A 22,354-nucleotide genomic window follows, 5' to 3' on the forward strand; every position below is an offset into this window, starting at 1 on the left:
TATAATGTAGTACTACATCTTATGCTCTCTTTTGCACACACTATTTCTCTCTCACACACATACACCTGGCTATTTGTGTAATGACCAAAATGTCATTCTTGATCTAAAGCAGGCACAACCACCTTCTGTGTCCTGGGGGTGGAGTGCTGTCATTCCATCCAGTGGCCCAGGACTGGGAATCCTACTTTGCTGCACAACATGACCCTTTGCTAGTGCTAGTGGTTCTATAATAAAAGACATGCCAGCTAGCAGGGGAAAAACCCAACTTTTATGGCGTTATGGAGCCCAGATGCACAGGCACGATGAGGATAATATTATATACAAAACCCAAAGAGATGTAAAAGTGAAATGAGAAACATCTGCATCTCACAACATTGTAAACATATGCATTTTCCTTACAAGCAAAACGATGGGCGAAATATTTATCGCAAGCTTGATTAAAATTTGCTGAGGCTGCTAGGGGCCAGATACAGTTGCTTAGTAAGCTGGATCTAGTCCCTTCATTGCCAGCTGGCCACTCCTGCTTTAAAGCGTTGAAGATCAGCTTTTTCCTTGGCAACCTCTGTCATCTTGAACAAGTCACAAGTTGTAGCTCTCATCCTATCCTGCCTTGCAAGGTGTGTGAAGAAGAGGAGGAGGAGTTTGGATTTGATACCCCGCTTTATCACTACCCGAAGGAGTCTCAAAGCGGCTAGCAATCTCCTTTCCCTTCCTCCCCCACAACAAACACTCTGTGAGGTGAGTGGGGCTGAGAGACTTCAAAGAAGTGTGACTAGCCCAAGGTCACCCAGCAGCTGCCGCTCTTAACCACTACACCACACTGGCTCTCCATAGAACCTCTCATAGAATCATAGAGATGGAAGGGGCCATGAGGGTCATCTAAGCCAATGCCCTGCAGTGCGGGAATCTTCTCCTCCCCAACATGCGGCCTGAATCCACAACTCTAGAAATAACACACCAGATATTGTGGTAAGCATTTGATCAGAGAAGAGAAATGGTCCTGGAGACATAAAATTCATCTCTTTTTGTGAGATTATCTATTTGCTTGGTGGACTTGGCAGACCGTGTGTTCAAGAACATAATATTAAACACAGAAATAAGTCCCACTAATTTCAATGGGACTTCCTCCCTGTTCAAGATTCCAGCCCAAAGCTTGTAGTCTGACTACTAATGTGGATGGTTATTGAGAACGACACCACTTTTGAGATAGGAAACTCTTTCTTTCTATGGGGTCTCTTCAGATGGGCCTTGGCACAAATTTGTCAAATTTCTTCCAGCCCTCTGAATGTAGCCTGTATGCTACTCTCATTAGGTTGCTGGCACCTGTTCCTTAAAAAAAAAAAAAAAAAAGCACTGATCTTGAGAAAGTTTACTCAGCAACCACTGGCTCTACCACATCTGCAACACGAACGGCTGATGATAATAATTAGCGAGCAGGATTTGATGGTGTGGTGCTGCAGCTTGTTAACGAGGCTGCTGGGATGTGAAATGGGCTGGGCTATGCATCACTAATGAGGCAGTGGGGAAAGACTTCTGACCCAAGGGCCCATCAAACAAGACTGTTGGGAGAGGGTGGGAGGCAGCAGAACTACAGGAAACAGAGCTGCAATTAAGAGCAGGCAGACAAAGAGAGAATCAAATCAAAGACGAATGTGGTTAGGGGCTGGGGAGTGCACTGGCTCCAGCCTCAGAAAATCTGGGTTATTATAGCTCCCTAAATGCCTATGGGGGAGGATGAAGTGTATATCTGCAATGTGATGTGGGGAAGGCTTGGAACCATATTGGGGACCAACAAAGGACCTCTTTGCTAATAAAATGGTAGCCACTGCCAATCTTGGATGTCACATCTTTTCTCAGCTTAAATTAAAAGGCAGATATGCAAACTTCCCTTGAACCAGCATATCCGTACTAGAGCGTTTGTACAAAACGATTCAATGTGTAATAAATTGAAGTGCATTGTCTTCTCCATGTACACTTTTTTCTCTTTGTAGCATAAATCACTCTTATTGTTCATGTGGTGGTATGCCAAGGTACAGGTTTGTTATGCTTTTGAGCCAGCAAAAAGATGTGCATGATGCTTCCCTCTGGTGGATCTGAACAGAGTTGCTCCAGTACGTGTCACTGCCCTTCAGCTTCTGGTATGACAAACAATAACTCAAGGTGCCACCAGTAGTGAATGTAGAGCCTGCCTGGACTTCTATATAAGAGTCTTTAACACTTCAGCTAAACTTACTGACTTAGCAGAACTCCTTCCAACAGCTCATCTCAGTAGTAGCAAATTAGCCAACCCCTAGCTGGAGACGGCACTAGAAACTTAACATGACTTAGTCAAGAAAGTCAAATCATGTCGCACTGCCCACAGGTTGGTGGCACCACAGAAGGTGAAGTGTTGCCATAACCTTTGCATGGCCTAACACTTTGCATGGAAACTCGGTGCCCACCATTTTGATGCAGGCTGCATTACGAATCTTTTAAGTGTCCTGTGCTCCTGTGAGGAATTTCCCAAATTACTCGACCGGCTGCCCAGATTGGCATCAGGTTCTATGCTTCCTGGAATTTCCAACCCAAATGTGAACCAGCTTGTTACCGTGCAGGAGAATCTTGCCCTGGCTTTCCATTCATGCTTTCCATTGCTCTGACGGACTTTTCACAAGCCCAGCCTTATGTAGTCTTATAAGATATTGCTTGGCTACTGTCCAGCGAGTGGGGGGTGGGAACCAAGAAGATCCTTTTGCTCAATCCTGAAGGATTTGCTGTGCTAAAATCCTTTATGCCTTTGTGCCCGTGTGGCTCAGATTTCAAATTCAGATTGGTTAAGCCTCTTTTCTTGCTTGAGGAAAACGTTCCTGTTCCTCATTTTTTTACTTGGGATAATGCACATTTGCCATGGAACTTGGCTTTGGGGAATGGACTCTTCCAACTCAAGCAATTATGTAGCTGCCCTCAACTGGGCAGAGAACATTTTAGAAACAACTTATTTTCTGTTATGTTTATGATATATGTTTCCGTGATTTGATTTCCTGATGCTGTAATTAATCTATGTTTGTCTACTGTATTAATATGGCTAAAGATCTGAACACCCCTATGTGCCAAATACTCTGCTGTTCTACACTCTCCTGATAATCAGATATTCTGGTTTTATATAAGGAATTGAGACATTCCTCAAATGGCTAGGAGGCTGAAAGAAACTGTGGAGGTAGCAGATGATTGAGGTTTGGGGAATTTAAAAATCTGAAACAGAGAATCTACTGTGGGCACAAATTTAAGAGGTTATAAAAACACACGACTTGAGTCTGGGTCTCCCACAGGAAGCAGAGGCTGAGGGAGGCTATATACACATTACCAGCCTAAAATGCAGCTAGGTTGGCTGGAAGCTGGCTTGGGGAAAACCACAGTATTTCATAAGACGCAACAGAATAATTATGTGTACACTGGTTCCAAAACCAGTGGTGGGAGCATACTGTAAGCTGAGCAAATGGGAGCATATACAGAACCAGAGAGTGATCTGCCTAAAGCTACCATGTTAAATTTGATCCAGAGATTCAAATTAAACAGCAACATTAGATTGGTCTTCTTGTCTCACCTGATTTTGTCACACTAAGAGGATTATGGGTTGAGGTGTGAATATATGAACTAGAACTATCTGTAATTCTCATCTCTAACCAGCACCCCTGGTTGTGTAGGGAACTAGAGTCAGATCAATATGCTTCAGACTAGTGGTGCTGGTTTGTTAATAATCCGTCCACAGAAGAGTTGAAACTTGCTCTCAAGACTTTTACAACAAATGATGCTAGTGGCATGGCCATCTAGCAATTTATTTTTAAAATTATTAATGCTATAGTAAACAATAACATATAAATAGCATGAAACATGTTAACCACAGTCTTAACATAGTGGCTGCATGGCAGGTATACATAAGGGCTAATCTAGGAATATGATTGCTTTGGTCTGCTCTGTTAATATAAAAATGAAATCTTGCCACACAGCAAAAAAACCATTTTGTTATTTATATTTAATTAGAAGAATTTCATTTATAAGAAGATAGACTGACAAAAGGGGGGGGGGTGAGTGAGAAAAAAGTGAGAGGGGTAAAAAAAAAGTGTAGGAAATACATTATAATACAATAAGTATAAACAGATTTGATGTTCCTTGCAATATGGTCAACTGGTGCATCAGCTTTTCAGATACTGCAATAACAAGAGGTTTTTTTATACCTAACACCTATAGTAAGACTAGGCACATCTTCTCACGTAGCAAGCAGCATAAATAATATCAATCCTTCTGAGAGGATTTCAGAATATCCCCGGCAGTCATCAGGAGAAGGCACGGACAAGGATCCCTCTCAATTTTATTTTTGGTAAGAATGCTTATCTATTTAATGACTATGGCTCAAAACTTTGCCAACACTGAGTACTTCCACCAAATGTGCCAATAAGTGCCTCTTTCCTGACATTTTTTCCATTACACTCCATTGATGGTTTTGTTTTATTTTTGTATATGAGCTGGGGTCATGAGCATGTGGACCAGTTTTAGGACCCGCCCCCCCATTAAACTGGCTGAAACAGAAGTAAAAAGCTTGGTTTGGTTCTAATTTCTCCCCTAGCAACCTGCCCCACACAGCTTTTAATATTGAGGAGGAAGGTAAATCTGTATCTTGCAAGACAGCATAATCTCTGACACCGGAGAGGGAAGGCAGACCCTCCAAGTGTCCCTATTTTCCAGGGACAGTCCCAGATTTACAGAAGCCATCTGATTTGATCCCAGAATGTACTGTTTTTCCTTAGGACATTGCTATTTTCATCGGAGAAATGGGAAGGTTGTGCTACTGCAATATTTCAGACACACTTTGCCTCTTGTGCCCCAAGGACCGAAAACCCTGCCGACATTCCATATAGGAATATGCAGATAGCTGCCTTATCCTGAGCCAGACAATTGACTCATCGAACCCAGCATTGCCTATTGAGACTTGCAGCAGATCTCCAAGATCTCAGACATGGGGCCTTTTCATCTCCATCTCATTTCAGCTGGCTGTGCCAGGCATTGTTGAACCCAGTACCTTTTGCATGCAGATTGAAAAGTCTATCGGCTGCCTATGTAATTTGCTTTGCCAAAATATTGCTCTCGATTGGACTCTTAAAGCATATTCAGAGGCTTATTGGTTTTTGCTCAAAAACTCTTACCAAGATCTGGTGTCATCTGTGATAACTGACGAAGAGAACAGAACTTCTATAGGGTTTATTCAAGAGCATGTGCATTACTCCAGCACTACTGCTTCAAGGTGATGTGTTGGAATGGGCAACCTGAAATTATCTCCCATTGCACTTCTTATACTGGAAAGGAGTGGTGGAAGACGCTCTTCTATGGCAACATTTTTGTGAACCAACAGTCCAGGAGCAGTGGGTTCACGATCCATGCTTTAAAAAATCTCGAATCTCCCGCTCCTTCTTTCGCTTTGTTAACCCTCCCCTCCAGTAAGAACAGGTAGGAAAGCAAATCCCGTTAAGGTTTTGTTAAGCTATATAAGCCCTTGTGTGTGGATGTCGTGACCAGGGCAAGAGCAGCCTTTGCCACCCCTGCCATCCTACCCCAGTTTGTGGTCTACACCATGCTGGGTAGTAATTAAACTCAGCAAAGCTGTTTCAATGAAATAAATAAATACCAGCAGCACTCACAGGCAGCTCTCCTAAACGCCAGGGTAAAGCTGAGATCTGCTCAGCCACATTTCCCCAGCAAATAGGATCGAGGCAAATCCACTTAGCAGCCGAGAAAGCAAAGCCTTCGGGCTGGCTGGGGTTTGTGTTGCCGTTGCAGCTATGCATTGCTCCGCACACACAGACCCTCCAGTACTGGCAAAGGCTCCTTTGATGTCTCACTGCCCCCACCCCCCCTCCCCAGCTCTTCATTAGAGCATTAGCAACACTCTGTGTGCCTGACCTTTCCTCTAGCAAAGGATTCAAGGAGCTCATTTGATTTAAAGGGGCGAAGAAAAAGAAGCCCTAGCAACAAAGAACATTCCACCGTAGAACCTTTACGGTGCAGCATCTACCACTGTGGACAAACATGCTGAGAGTTGCCAGCTGTCTCTTGATTTTTTTAAAAAAACTTTTCAAAATGTCCCTTGCTGCAAAATGCTCACGACCTGGAGAGGAGGGGTGGGGGAGCACAGAGAAGGCGTCTGAATCATACATTCCCTGGAGGCAGTTTGCAGGGATGGGGATCCATTAATGCCTTAAATAAAATACAATACGCAAAGTAAATTAAAATCTCAAATTCAGGCTCCAAAGACGCGCACGTGCCGTTCAACTTACTACATCCCTTTTCTGTCCTACTAGCGTGCAACATGAAATTTTGATTGTTGTTGTATGTTTCAGCGTTTGGAAGGGGAGACTGCTATTGTGGTGAGAACATCCTACAGGATACACCCGTAATAAAACACCAGTCTGAAGGGGGAACTCAGGTCAAAATATCACAAGAATGCAGAATTCTTAGTTCAAAAAAAAAGAGAGAAAAAGACTGAAATAGTATGAGATTGCTGGTATGAGATTGCTGGCGGCATAGCAATACATAAAACCTATGGGTGGAAACATGATTCCTTCAAAAACACAACTGTTTAAACTAGCCACCACCATGTTTAACTCAGTATTTTACTGGAATTTTGGTGCTTTCTTTTTAAAATTTCAGCACTGATGTTGATTTTCAGCACTATTTTCAGCAAGTTTTTCAGACTTTGGTTTTGATGAGCATCTAAGGAATAGGGGTTGCACATTTGTGAGACAGGTAGCCACCAGAAACACCAGCCTATGTGCGATCACTGTTTGTGTTGATTTGGCATCTTGATAATATATATTTCTTCACGCAAGAGGCAGTGATTGCTACCAACCTGGATGGTTTTGAAAGAGGACTGGACAGATCCACGGAGGATAAGGCTGCTAGCTGGGTGGCCCAAGACATTTTGGCACCTGAGGCAAACCACAAAATGGCACCTCCTCCACCAGGGAATGTGGGATGAGTGAAGAGCTACCTCAGGAACAAGGCAGGGGTATCAAATCAGCCTTACCTGATGGTTGAGGTGGGAATCAAAGGCTGAGGGGGGGGGGAATGGGTCCACTCTGAATCACACCAGTTGAGTGCAGAACCCAGGAGACCCCAGAGGGCAGCCCCCACCATTTCCTCCCTAGAAGTGGGAGGAGAACAAGCAGTGCCTCCTATTCCCCAAGAGGCCATTGTAGAGGCAGCACTGGAGGGCTGCTGAGGAAAAGGCAGACCCAGCTTCCAAGGAATATGCTGCAGTCGTTGTTGCCACTATGGCAGGAGCAGCAGCGGACAATGCATTCCTTGGTGGCTGGATCTGCTGCCCCGTGGATCCTGCTACCTGCCTTGGTTGCTTCAACTTGCCTTGTGGGTGGGTCAACCCTGGCTGCTAGCCCTGGTGGCTATGCTCTGACTCCCAGAGGCAGTAATTCTTCTGAATACCAGTTGCCAGAAACTGTGGGAGGGCAGAGTTCTCTTGTGCTCTGGTTGTCCCCTATGAGGCGAAGAAGATGATGCTGGACTAGTGGGTCCATTGACCTGATACAGCAGGCACTTCTTCTGATCTTATGGAAGGGAACTCGCAAATGCCAAGGCTCCTAGGGACCTCAAAGAATTCATTGGTGTGACTTCTGTGGCTGTGTGTTAAGGCGTTGCTCTTTGGAACAGGGGTCCTAAGTTCTAGTTCCTTTCCCCTCCCAAATTACGGTTGCTGGCAGAAAAGCCAAAATATAAGTGCATTTCCCAGGCCTGGGACTCAATCCCACCTCCTATTTCCTATTCCATTGCTTGTCCCCACCGAGTTACCTAGGCTCTCTTGTGCCCTTAGCAAGGAGCTGTATCAGCACACACACGTCCCTTCTGTCCTTGGCAAGCAGATGCTGGCCACCCAGGGCAGCAGAGAAGTGGCCCAAGGAGCACGCTGATAGGCTCTTAGCCACTCTGAGCCAGAGTGGAAAGAGGCACAACTTTTGTGCGCCCAACCCCTCTTGGGCCTGCTTCAAAGACATGCTTTAGCTTAAGGTGGCGTTGGAGCTGTAGCTCATACTTAACAGTTCTCACATTTTGGGCTTGGGGATGAGATGAAGAAGTAAGAGTGAAAAGGGGGAAAAAAAAGAGGAGTGTGCCCACATGGGTAAGAACATTAAATATGGCTATGCCTGTCAGGGCACAGTGGGAGTGTTTCACAGAGTTCTCTCTAGCAAACCTACAGAAAAACTCTGAGAGCTTCAGCTCCTATCATTTGCCTATCTACCAAACATTGAATTTTTGGTTTGATTGCCCTTGAATATTCCACACCCTTGGCAGGGGCCAACCTGGATTTACCTGCTCCTGGATTTACCAGCCATATTTCAGAGCTGTTTGCTTTGCCCTTGCAATGTGGCAGCACACCATCCCCCTCCCTTACTACCTTTGCACAGACACCCAGTGCAAACGTGTTGTGTGCAGTAGCCTAAGCTACGTCTTTGCAGATTCCTTGCTACTACAGCAGGACCCCAACCTTTCTCCTGGGTCAACTACGTGTTCTACATACAAATCCTCCTGCCCATGACCAGGCACACGGACTGTTCCCAACAGCCTGCCTATGTCTTTTGTGGTGGAGGGGGCATTGGGTGAATTCTCTGACCTTCTGGCCATAGCCACATGCTGGCTGGGTGGTGCCTTGCTTGCACGGCCAATATGGTGAAATTAAAGCAGCGAATGCTACTGCAATTGGTGCGTGGCAGCAGAGTTGCCAGGGAGATAGTGAGAGTAACTGTCGGTTTTGCTACGTGAGTTTTTGTTTCTCCTGTCCTCGTGGTTTTGATTTTTTGCTGCTGGGAGAGCAGGTCACATGAGCGGACAGGAGAGAGTTAATGGAGTTGGAAGCGCTGCTTGAAACTTCTTTAATAGTCAGTGGCAAAGTTGTCACATTCTTTTTTTTTTTTTTTTGTAAGGAAAATTACAGGTAAATGGCCCAAAATGACAAAGAAGCAGCTGGAGATTCCTCCGGAAGGTGAGAGCTATCTTGGCAAAAAGCGTACAGCTTTCTCTCCCTCTGCACCCCCACTCCCAGCTAAGGATGATGTAAGCAAGATCAGTGTCTGTGAGAGAAACAAAGACTGCAGTTTTGAAGAGGTCTGAGAAAGAGGCAAGAGGGCTAGATTTGAGCCCTGGTTTTCAAAGCTCTCTCTCTCTGCAGTTCTGATTTGGGACACTGGATTGTGCTGCTGGAGTGTTTGCTACCATCTAAGCTCAATGTGGCATATTTGTAAAGAAATATTACAAAACACCACCCCATAAATCTCCAGTGATCTTTTCATCCGAAGGAAACCAAACCTGTGTGTAAGTACTGTACTGTAAGTAAGTACTGTGCCCCCTGAAATTGGGGGAAAGTGGGGGGTGCATGTAACAATATACCGTTATGCTTGCCCTACCCCAATTCTCTGAGGGTGAGTGGTGAGAACACCAGGGGTGCTGTGTGAACTCAGGCTCTGTTTCCTCAGGAACTAGAGACTTCAGGGGTTTTGTAGCATTTGCACTGATTTACAAACAAACAAGATGATGATAGGTGGACGTTCTCAGCATGAGAGACCCCAACAGGTCCCCTAAATTCACTGTTCACCATCAAACTCCTGCCAGCACCATCACAATTTCCTACAGAGAGCAGCTCAGCCCTCTGCCGTTGGTTCCTCGGGATCAACTTGGTCTAACTCCAGAGCTGCAGATTTTGTATGCACGCACACACTCTCTCTCTCACACACACCCTGGCCAGGAAAAGGACAAAGGGGTGAGTCATCTTCCCATCTTTCTGGCCCATACACAAATGTAGCAGACAAGCCGCCGGCAAAGCTCTTGCAAAACCAGTTCCTTATACTGTTAATCTTGGATCTTTTACAGCCAGAGTCACTAGTTTGGAAGGGATGCTGTGAGGACATTTAGACCAACCCCGTAACAATACTTCACTGGTACGGTGCCAATACAGTGGATGCCTGGAGGTGCGGGGTGTGTGTGTGTCATACGATTGATCTAAAATCAGAAGCAGAAAAGTGATGATCCCCAACCACTTTCCTCAGAGGTGTTTTTTTTTAACAATGGAAAGGCATTATTCATAAAATCTGGGTATTTGGCCAGATGTTCTGCGGTCTTTCTAGGTCAGTTCCAAACCATTCTTTCTCAACTTTTATTTGTGGTTAAAAGTATAAGCACCAAAGCTTTTTCAGATTTTGCAAGGAAGACACTCTTCCAATTCCTCCCACTGGGGCTTGTACAGATAAGGGTCATTGTTTACAGAAACATTAATATGCCCTGCGTGCTAAAATGATGTCTGCGTCCTGCTTGCATGTTTCCAATTTTGTGCAATCACATGGCTGCACAAACACCAATTATTGCTAGCTGAGATACACTAGTACTGAACTGCTTCCTTATTTTACCGTATTTTACCTGATTACAGCAAATAGGAAAAGGCTCGATGGCCTAGCTTCGTCCTGCCCCTGGGGACAGCAGTTGTATAATAGCTGTTTGGCTCAGGAAACATGTTTGCAGGTGAACGTGAAATATTTCCCCACCAATGAAAATGGCGGCAGCTGCCAGCGAGGTACACTGGGCCATGCCTTGTATCCTAGATGCAAGTCATTTAAGGAAAAATCAGCACCTTGAATTTAGGTCAAAATATCAGGATTGTTGCGATATGGTTTCTGTGGTCAAATGCAGCTATTTATTTATTTAGAAATTTCATAAACCAACTGATTAAGGAAAAAACTATCCAGGTGGTGCAGAGAGAGAAAAAAATATGGCTAAAATCAACAAACCAATCAAAAAGCAAGGATGCATAAATTCATCATCACTGAAAACAAAGATAAAATAAATAACCCTTTGAACCACTTGTGATCTATTGAATCTCCAACTGTTATCAAGGGCAGCCCCACATGCAAGGCACAACGCTAGCCAGGCCAAGCGATTACCCAAGCATGCAAGGCAGCAGCCAAGTCCCGAGTCTCTATGGCAGAAGATTAAAAAGACCAGTTTAATTTCAAATTCTCTCCCGAAAGGACACTTTTAAATGCCTCGGCTGGAAACACTTGTTTGACTCCCCTTTCTGCTGGCTCTGGCGTCCTTCCTGCGTTCCAAAAAGAACAGAGATCAGAGCCACCGTGGAATTTTAGGAACTCTTTGGCTGAGAGGTGTGGGGAGAGCAAGAAGGGGCAGGGGGAGATGGCTCTGCTTTGAAGTAATTTAATGAGCAAGGCCAACTAATTGCTTTCTAATTAAGTCCTTTTTTTTCCTTTTCCTTTTTTGCTTGGGCAGAAGACACCCTTTGATTTCCTTTGGAGTAAGTAATGTGGGAGCAGAGATACACAATCCCAGTGCTGCACTCCCTTCAAGGGCAGGTCCAGGATGAAATGTAAAAAATTAATGGAGCGATTGACTCTGGAAAAGTTTGGGGCAGGGAAAAGACTTATTTCCAATGTGGATTGTGTGGGTGGGTGGGTTTTGGTGGAATTTGGCCCATGCTAATGTGGGAGGTCGAGGGAAGCTGACACCGGACATTTAAGTGCAGAAGGCCAAAACAATGCATTAAGCAAAAGCGATTGTGTAACTATGGCTAAAAGAGGCATAGGACAAAATATGTTGATCTGGATAAAAAGGGACTGCACAAATTTGCAGACCTGAATAACGTACGGTGCACATGCTGTTCCTGGACTATTTGTGGCCCGCCAGGGGAATTCCAGATACTCAGTATTTGCAGTATTTTCTCACCTCATTGTGAGAACATCGCTGTGAGCCAACAAAGTCTATGAAAAGCAGCAATAAGGCTGGGAGGCTACTTGAAACACTATGTCCATGTTGCTCTCCGCCTCCTGGGTACCAGATTTTCCAGTCTCCTGCAACCAGCCACGCTGCACAACCTGCCTACATTTAAGACCTGCTGAGGGCCAAACTAGGTAATAAATTAGGTCCATATTTCTACCCTGACAGGTACTGTTTGTTTCTTAACACAAATTGCCAGCTATCCCATTCTAGCAAGAGCAGGCCAAATGACACGTGCCAAGGCAAGTCATGTATGCTGAAACATATAGAACTGCCCCAATTACACAGAAATAGGTGGGGATCTGAGCAGGGCCAGCCTTACTATTAGGTGGAATGAGGCAACCACCTCAGGTACCAAATTCTGGGAAGCAGCATCCCCTTCCATTGGAATATGAAGCTTTCTGTGCCACACAGAGGGTCCCGCAGCCCCTGCTACCTTCAGGAACCTCGGGGGATGCCATCCTAGTGCCAGTGCTGAAGTAACATTCAATGTTCAGACGAGTCAACTTCTGCATGTGGAACTGGGTGGGTGGCTGCCATCTTGTCCTTTGGATTGGTCTGCCCTGGGTTTGACTAGCAGAAGGTGTGGATGGATGAGAAACACAGAACCTTCTCCCTGCCTGTCACTTAATTCACCTTGTTTCTCACCCCAAGTGACTTGTTTTCGTCACTAAAATTCTGATACTAGAACTTTTGCAGTAGAGGGCTTGTGGAGAACCAAGTTGCATGTGGAGGGCAGGGTTCAGTGCTGTCTCATCCACATGCCCCCTTTTTTGCTATTCAAATTGTACCCAACCTTTCTTCCTGCATGACTGGAGCAAATTCCATGCCATGCTTGGATCACATGGAACTGCCATCATCGTGTCTAGTTTGGCTCTCAGGAGCTGTGTTAGGAACTCTCATGAGAGAGCTGTGATCACCCTGCCATAAACAACTTCCACTCCTGGGAAAGAGGTTTTGGTTACTTTTCCAGACCACAGTGGTTGGGCTCAGCCCTAGGCTAAAGGGTGAAACAATAGCCTATGGTGCCAGCTATTCCAACAGAAGGGAAATCCCTGCCTTGTGTGCACTTCTTGTGTTACTCAAATTGGCTGAGCCAGGAAGGGAGAGGGGGAGGGAGAAGAATAACCCAAAGCTTGTCTGAGTTCAGTCTGGCCTCTAGTACTCCCATTGTGAAAGCTTCACTTGAGACATGCCATGGCATGAAGCTCTCAATTCTCCAGAATTACCAAAGAAAAGAACCCCATAGTTCTACGGAAGTTTCACAACTTCTCTGCGTCAAGGGGGGGGGGGGTAGGGAGAAGCGCATGACTGCATAAGATAACAAGAACAAAAAATAAAATAAAATCTATAGCTAATCAACTTTGCTATCTTCCCTTTTAGAGAAATAACAGAACAGCAGCTCTGTCGTGGTGAAGTGCAGAAGCTTCTGTTCAGCATGTGGTCAAAAAGATGGGAGTACTTGGCTGACCATGAACTTCAGGGTTGGCTCCACATTTGAGAGGCTCTTAGGCAGTGAACTCTGGTAGTCACCCCCCCCCTTTGTTGGTAGACCCCTTTAGGTTTTCCTGAAGGCAGCAGGTGGCAGTGCTCTGGGAAGACCTACAGCCAGAAGTTCGGCCCCAGTTAACATGGCAAACCCACAGTCTTCTCGGGTTGGCTAAAGAATCCAGGGGTTCCAACTATAGGCAGATTTGTCTGCTGGCTTAAATCATTGCCAGCTTTTCTTTCAGGAAACAAAAGTGGTACCACGTTGCAAATGCTTCACACAGCATTTCCCTGTGCTCATTTGCTTTCATCTGACTGGATCTTTAATGGATATTGTGAAGGAACAGTTTTTCATCTTCCTTGGGAGCCTTGTTATTACAATAATTAAGACAATTTTAGCAGGAAAATTCTGGACAAGAAAAAAAATTGTATCCAAATGTTGGCTTAGGTGCATATAAATACATTTGGATGTTGGAACCAGATTTTTAAAAGAATGTATTTTGGCTGGACCCAGCTGAAAGGATTCTGCCTTTGAAAGACCTTGGGAATGCAGGAGGAAAACTGCAGCTTTCGGTGGTATGGAACAAATTGTAACCATGTAAGCCAGTCCTACTGCTGGTCTGTGAAGTGATGTTCTTCTCTTTCTCCTTCCACACAGGAATCGTGCATTGGATTGGTGGTGCTCCACAAAGGAACAGAATGAGGCTGCTGAGATTAAGAAAGTTTGGTGGGAGGGGGGAGGGAGATGGGGAATAATAATAATAATAATAATAATAATAATAATAATAATAATAATAATCCAGGACTGAATTTTTGTGTAACAGACCTGGAAACTCAGTTCTGGCACCGAAAGCAAATTTATGGGCTGAGCATATGCCTGAAACCTGCAACAGCAAGAGCACTAACCTCTTGCAACAGCTTCACATCACTAGATGTGTATTTGTCTTGACTCAGAGACACATACTGCAACTTGGAAGACAATCAGAGTTCAGTACTTTGCATGCATGCAGTTGTAGGGTTCCAGTTGGAATTCTCCTCCACCTTGCTGTAAGAACTTTAAGGAACTCTGATTAGACACAGGCTGTGTACACACCATACATTTAAAGCACGCCCCCCCCCCCAATAATCCTGGGAACTGTAGATTGTTATGAGTGCTGGGAATTGTAACTGTGTGGTGCGCAAATGACAGTTCCCAGAATTATTGTAGTAGTGGGGCAGGATGGGTTTTAACTGTATGGTATGTATTCAGTTGATGAGATATACTTTATTACCAACCACAGTCAGCACAAGGTGTGAAGCTGAAGTGACATTGTCCATTTCTGACAACATCACTGACCCAAGATGTCAGCCTTAGCTTCTACTTTCTCATCTTTATGGAGCTTGAGTCAACATGCCTATGCTCTGGCAGAGTTTTTCCAAAATAACTAATATATAAGGTAAACCTTTAAAATGGCTGTGCACTTGTGGTGAAGAACAAAGATGATATATGTCAAATTTGATCTGAATCTGTTGGCAGTAGTAATGATCACAAAATTACAATGGGCTGGAAGTGATACCCATTTGCCCTTAACTGGTTCAGGGCAAGGAAATGATCCAAAATAAGCAATCTGTAAGGCAAAAAGCAGGCGTCTGCATGCTTACCAGATTCTGGATCCATTCCTGTTGATTGCAAATGGATGCTGGCATAGCGCTCATGATGTATTTCTGCATCCAGGACTTAGTATCATAAACAGAGTTCCTGTTTGCTGGATCAGGGCCACAGGCCCAGCACTGAGTAAAAGTTATCGGCTCTGTGAGTTTTGACCAGCAGCAGTTACCTGTTTAGAAAATGGAAGGAAGGAAGGAATCCAGGCTCCCCCTCCAACAGGTGAATTGCTCTGACAAAAGTAACAGCAGCAACCGTCCCTATTTTCAAAAAGGGGAAAAGAGAGGACCCAAATAATTACCGCCCAGTCAGTCTGACATCAATACCAGGGAAGATTCTGGAGCAGATCATTAAGCAAACAGTCTGTGCGCACCTAGAAAGGAATGCTGTGATCACCAATAGTCAGCATGGATTTCTGAAAAATAAGTCATGTCAGACTAACCTGATCTCGTTTTTTGACAGAATTACAAGCCTGGTAGATGAAGGGAACGCAGTGGATGTAGCCTACCTTGATTTCAGCAAGGCATTTGACAAGGTGCCCCATGATATTCTTGTAAAGAAACTGGTAAAATGCGGTCTTGACTATGCTACGACTCAGTGGATTTGTAACTGGCTGACTGACCGAACCCAAAGAGTGCTCATCAATGGTTCCTCTTCATCCTGGAGAAGAGTGACTAGTGGGGTGCCACAGGGTTCTGTCTTGGGCCCGGTCTTATTCAACATCTTTATCAACGACTTGGATGATGGACTCAAGGGCATCCTGATCAAATTTGCAGATGACACCAAACTGGGAGGGGTGGCTAACACCCCAGAGGACAGGATCACACTTCAAAACGACCTTGACAGATTAGAGAACTGGGCCAAAACAAACAAGATGAATTTTAACAGGGAGAAATGTAAAGTATTGCACTTGGGCAAAAAAAATGAGAGGCACAAATACAAGATGGGTGACACCTGGCTTGAGAGCAGTACATGTGAAAAGGATCTAGGAGTCTTGGTTGACCACAAACTTGACATGAGCCAACAGTGTGATGCGGCAGCTAAAAAAGCCAATGCAATTCTGGGCTGCATCAATAGGAGTATAGCATCTAGATCAAGGGAAGTAATAGTGCCACTGTATTCTGCTCTGGTCAGACCTCACCTGGAGTACTGTGTCCAGTTCTGGGCACCACAATTCAAGAAGGACACTGACAAACTGGAACGTGTCCAGAGGAGGGCAACCAAAATGGTCAAAGGCCTGGAAACAATGCCTTATGAGGAACGGTTAAGGGAGCTGGGCATGTTTAGCCTGGAGAAGAGGAGGTTAAGGGGTGATATGATAGCCATGTTCAAATATATAAAAGGATGTCACATAGAGGAGGGAGAAAGGTTGTTTTCTGCTGCTCCAGAGAAGCGGACACGGAGCAATGGATCCAAACTACAAGAAAGAAGATTCCACCTAAACATTAGGAAGAACTTCCTGACAGTAAGAGCTGTTCGGCAGTGGAATTTGCTGCCAAGGAGTGTGGTGGAGTCTCCTACTTTGGAGGTCTTTAAGCAGAGGCTTGACAACCATATGTCAGGAGTGCTCTGATGGTGTTTCCTGCTTGGCAGGGGGTTGGACTCGATGGCCCTTGTGGTCTCTTCCAACTCTATGATTCTATGATTCTATGATTCTATGATTCTTTGGTTTGGTGGGCTCACGCATGTAGATTTTTATACAGAGCAGTGTGAGCTAGAACTGTCTATATCAATGCTTGATGGACAATACAGTTGCATTTTTAGGAGATGGTTACCAGTAATGCATACAAAGTAAGTGGCAAACTGTCTCTTCTCATCATATTTTATGTGGGGATGTCATTAATCATACTGGGTCTAAGTTCCCGGTTTGTAAATTGGAGAATTATTTTTGGCATCTCTCAGGAGGCAGAGCACATAAGATAGATGAAGACGAGGGTGCTTAGGAGGCTTGCTGCTTATAGGTCTACAGTAATAGAAAGTATCATTAAGCATTATTATTAGCTATTATTTTTATAGCATTCTTTTAAAAACGCATGCATTTTACAGGGGCTTTGGAATCAAGTAGTTGAGATTCTTCTGCTGATCACTGAAAAGTCAAAGTCTCCTCTTCTGAGTTCTGCTTCTTTTAACTTTCACAGTTTCAAGTATTTGGCCTGATGCTTCCAACAAATAATTCCAGTAAAATCTAAATCTAAACACAGAAACTTATTTATATATAGGGCCAAGGAAAGAAGAGGAGGAGGAAGAGGAGGAGAATAAAAAAACACCCAAGAACTAAGAGGGGCTTCCAACTTGTCAAACTAAAAAAGGCCCCAGAGATTTTTCTATGCCCATATAAAGCCAAAAAAGGACTCGTTTGCAGTTAAAACCCTACCAGGCAGCTCAGCCAAAAAATTACAATAACACTTTCTTTCTAGGCCAGTATCACAGGGACTTGGCAGCCACTTGGGCTTCTGGCCTGGAGTAACATACACGGTCTGAGCTTATATCCTTTTCAGTGCTTGAGGCAGCAGCACCATGTCTCCTGGTGTGTCCGGACTACTAAGAATAGGAAGAATGTGAACTGGAATTTGGACAGGGCTCTTTACAGTTTCCAGTCTCCTTCTTAATTTCTCCCAACGCTATAAACTCCTGGCTGTCTCCAGCACAACAACATTGATGTTCAGCTGGCCGTTGGCTATCACCACCACCACCACCACCACCACTTATCAACATGCTCATGCACCCACCATGTACACAGGCAAGCTGAAAAACACAACACTGGTCTGAAGCCAACACCTGCACAGCCCCGCACCCAGCACAGAAGCTTCAGGCAGGGGAGTTACATTTAATAAATTGATTTTGCCTTTATTGGTTCTTTGTAGCACAGGAATTCTATTAAACTTGAATGGAACTGGAACGAGAGACATGCCTAGCCTCCACCTTGTTACTTTACTTTTGCCATCTCATTTCTTTGAAAGGGCAGGGATGATGCAATAAATGGAAACTGAATCAGGGCAGGAAAGTGTGGTGCAAATCTAAATAATAGGTAAATCAGCCGTCAAAGCTTGCCAAGACCACATCCTTTGTTCTTAGAACACACGCAAAAAGTTATCTAATCCACACCTGAAGGGAGCTATTTGGCACATTTTAAAAGAAAGAATTGTCAATAGAGTCCAGTGCATTGGGACATGCTGCTTTTTCTGGTGGCGAAGGAAAATAAAGGGAATTTATGCACTGCCTCCTACAATGGAAAGCTCAGCACTTTCTTCTGCAGGGGGAAAATAAATACCTTGCTGGGAGTTTGACCAGAGAAATGGCCGGAGGAGAAGTGGTGGAACAGCCCTCCTTCTCCTGCCATTATTCTGCTTAAACTTGCAACTTCCCAAGTTTGTTTTCCCCCTGCTTCTTTTTCTCTTACAAAGGTGGAAGAAGGATACATGTAATAGCATGTCCCAACTAGTTTGGACCTTAAGGTAAGCTCCTCCATATACTAACCCACAACCACATCTCATGCATTAACCCTTGCTGTTCAGAATATATTTTCCTATGAGTAGACGAGAGGTGGACCTACCCAGGCAACCTGATAAACAGAACAACAAAACATTCTAGGAACAAACCTAGGAAGCTGCCTTATACCAAGCCAGACCATCTAGCTCAGTATTGTCTGCATTGAGGGGCAGCGGCTCTCCAGGCAGGGCTCTCTTTCAACCCTACCTAGAGATGCTTTGGACGTGCAGCTTGCAATGCAGATGCTCTATCACTGAGCTATAATTGTTTAAGAACTGAGCCAAGCTATGTGTTGGAAGGAAGGGCAATCCAGTGTGGTGTAGTGGTTAAGAGCAGTGGACTCGTAATCTGGTGAACCGGGTTCGATTCCCTGCTCCTCCTCATGCAGTTGCTGGGGGACCTTGGGCCAGTCACACTTCTCTGAAGTCTCTCAGCCCCACTCACCTCACAGAGTGTTTGTTGTGGGGGAGGACGGGAAAGGAGAATGTTAGCCACTTTGAGACTCCTTAGGGTAGTGATAAAGCGGGATATCAAATCCATACTCTTCTTCTTCTTCGATCCTCATTCTGCCCCCCACCCCCACCCCCAAGAAAAACACAGCATTCCTACTACTGCATCTGTTAAAGCCCCTCCCCATCTCATTTCATTAGCAGCATGAACTCTGTACAGGACAGGCCTAGATCTCATTTTGATTTATCTGCCAAATCCACATTATCAGTTGGCTTGGGATGGGGGTGACTTTAATACAAGTCAGCATTAGAGTTTCACATTTTAACTGGCAGATCAATCATCTCAAGCTTTAGTTGATTGATCAGTGGGAGCTAACTTTAACTAGTGGTTCTGAAAACTAAAGCTCTTTGGTTTATTTTTTATGTTACTTTTGTTTTGGTGTTTTCTTGCAATTATGGGTTTAAAAACATTAAGACTGTATTTCCTTCTTAACAGTGAGTGGTGATTTTTGTTTATTAGATTGTAAATTATCTTACGCTGTATTACATCAAGTAGATTGTAATTTTTCTTACATTACATTAAGTAAAATATACCTATACTGTGTTTTATGCAGTTTTATTTAAATGCAACTGATTAATTAATAAGATAATCCATTAAAAGGAAGGTGATCAATAAATTAAAACACCTTCATCAAACCACATCCTTACTGCAGCCAGAGACTAAAAACCACTAGTTAGAGTGTTGCTGCCTCAATCACAACAGCCCTCACTGATCCATGCATACAAGAGCACAACAGGCTTCCACACATTAATTCAAATTATCACAGCAATATTTAAAGAGAGAAACGTATAAAGTTATAACACTACTATCCAACTGCAGCCCCTTTGAAAATAAAATAGGATTGAGTCCGATGTATCTAGTCAGGCAGCTTTTCCTTTATTTCCTGAAAAGTGTGACACAACAGAACTCTGGAATATGAAGCTTTTAAAATGGTAGAAAGGAAATAGCAGGGATTTACCTTGAACTATGTAAAGTAATTCACTGTAAGTTGCTGGGTGAATCACGGGGCAAGGGAGCTCCTGAAGGTAGTGCCTGAGCAGTTCACCTAATATCTGCCCATCAAACTGGTCCAGATCAACAGATCCCAAGTCTGGAAGAAGAAAAGGAGGGCAGGTTATCCTACAGAGCGCTCTTGCAACTGAGGGTAGGGAGGAAATTGAGCTGTTTGTACAGAAGGAACCTAGCTTTGGATTGCAAATCCTGATGCTGGAGAACAACATGAACCGTATACCAATAATGCCTTGTTCTGCATTCATTTTGAATTTACTCATCAAGAGCTTCTGTACTGGGCTGCTTCTTGGATACTCAGAGATCTGAAAAGCACTGAAGGATGTGAAGGACTTCTAATATCCTGCACTTTCTGGAGAAAAATGCTGAAACAAGCATCCTATTCAATATACCACTAATTCATATAAATGGACACAATATATCTCAATTTAAAAGGTGTGTGTGTGTGTGTGTGTGTGTGTGTGTGGTTTTGACTTACCAGAATGGAAGGAAACAAAAGTCTCCCCAACTAGTATAAAACTAGAAAAATATCACTTTCCAGTCTACCATAACTCACAAACGTAGAGGATTATTATGTGTAACAAAACATAATTCACCAACAACTGGGAAAAGTGTTATTTTACAGCTGCACATATACTTTTTCTTGGTATACACATACACAGAGATCCAAATGTCATATAAATCACTGAATTTGCTCACTTTCTAAAAAAGCTTGACTTTAAACTCTATATTTTTTTTGCAAACACAGAGTACAATCCATCTTGGATTGCCAGGTTCTGGTCCTCAGACTTGGGATTGTAGCCTTAAAGACCAAGGATGGTCCCAGCAGGACCGAGGCTGTAGTCACCTGATAGGTGTGTGTGTGTGTGTGTGTGTGTGTGTGTGTGTGTTGTCTCAAGTATCTCTTTCTAGCTTCTGCAATAAACAGCACGAGCAATTACAAAAGGACAAATGACTCCACCTATTTCCGATGATCGTAATATGCCCCTGTAAAATAATGGCTTACTTTTCAATACAAATTCATTCAATCTCAAATTTTATAGCAAATTTCAGGTGGTCGATTGTAATTAGATTGCTAATTATAATTAACCATCATTCATTAAAAATTAATGATGCCTCCACTTATTTTTAGGTATTCGCCACAGAAACCATTTCTTACCTATCATATACAGTGGTACCTCGGGTTAAGTACTGAATTCTTTCCGGAGGTCCATTCTTAACCTGAAACTGTTCTTAACCTGAAGCACCACTTTAGCTAATGGGGCCTCCTGCTGCTGCTGTGCCGCCAGAGCATGATTTCTGTTCTCATCCTGAAGCAAAGTTCTTAACCCGAGGTACTATTTCTGGGTAGCGGAGTCTGTAACCTGAAGCGTATGTAACCTGAAGAGTATGTAACCTGAAGAGTATGTAACCTGAGGTACCACTGTATTACTGAAAACAGGAAGGGGCCATTTCCAAGATATCGGGTTAAGTACTGAATTCTTTCCGGAGGTCCATTCTTAACCTGAAACTGTTCTTAACCTGAAGCACCACTTTAGCTAATGGGGCCTCCTGCTGCTGCTGCACCGCCAGAGCATGATTTCTGTTCTCATCCTGAAGCAAAGTTCTTAACCCGAGGTACTATTTCTGGGTAGCGGAGTCTGTAACCTGAAGCGTATGTAACCTGAAGAGTATGTAACCTGAAGAGTATGTAACCTGAGGTACCACTGTATTACTGAAAACAGGAAGGGGCCATTTCCAAGATATCAAAATTTGTGAAAAGCAATTTTGGGATATATATATATTAAAAGGATTGTATCAACAAAGACTGGCTCTTTTTCCTTAGAGAGGAACCTATAATTTGCCCAAAAATAAGAACTGACAATTAGAAATGGCAAGTGACCACAAACCATGGGGACACCTAATTATATCCCCTGTGTCCTACATGTCACCCCTTGGAAAAGGGGTGTGACGCAAAACTCAGCCTCAAGGCCACTAGTTCCGTGGAGCCATTTATGTGTCTAAGCCACTGCATACCGCCCATGCAGGGGGATTTCCATTCCAATGATCTCCACAGATGTTTAGAGCCTTTTGACACAATCACCCTACCCCTCGAATGCCAGAAGCACTTTTTAACCATTGCACAATAGTCCTGGGGAAGCAATGTGACCCACTAGCCTGATTGCTAAAGTTTGTCTAGCTTGCTGTAACAGGCTTCCAGAACTTTCCTTTGGGGTCACAATCTAAGCTTATAGATATTTCTCTTCTTCACTGCAAAAGACCATTCATCCCCACCCTAGTTTCTATTTGTTGCTGAAATCAGCCTAGAAAGTATTGTGAATATTAGACAAATTTCTTCGTTCCTGCCAAACGATCCCATGGAGGGTGTCAAGCAGCCACTGCCCTTTCTGGTTC

At 44.0% G+C, this 22,354-nt stretch overlaps 1 protein-coding gene across 4 annotated transcripts in view; it reads right to left on the reverse strand.

The window, feature by feature from the left end:
* Window positions 1-22,354, reverse strand: part of LOC310709640 (phosphatidylinositol 3-kinase regulatory subunit gamma) — a 248,789-nt gene that overhangs the window by 154,730 nt on the left and 71,705 nt on the right. For 3 of the 4 annotated variants that reach the window (XM_083509582.1, XM_083509579.1, XM_083509580.1), the window contains exon 5: window positions 19,911-20,042. The exons of the other annotated variant lie outside the window; for it this stretch is intronic. In XM_083509582.1, coding sequence (XP_083365708.1) covers window positions 19,911-20,042 — 132 coding nt within the window. The remainder of the gene's footprint in view (window positions 1-19,910; window positions 20,043-22,354) is intronic. 4 annotated transcript variants of the gene reach the window in all.

The sequence above is a fragment of the Podarcis liolepis genome (assembly GCF_965112155.1).
Source record: "Podarcis liolepis genome assembly, chromosome: 6".
In the NCBI taxonomy this organism is placed as follows: Eukaryota; Metazoa; Chordata; class Lepidosauria; order Squamata; family Lacertidae; genus Podarcis; species Podarcis liolepis.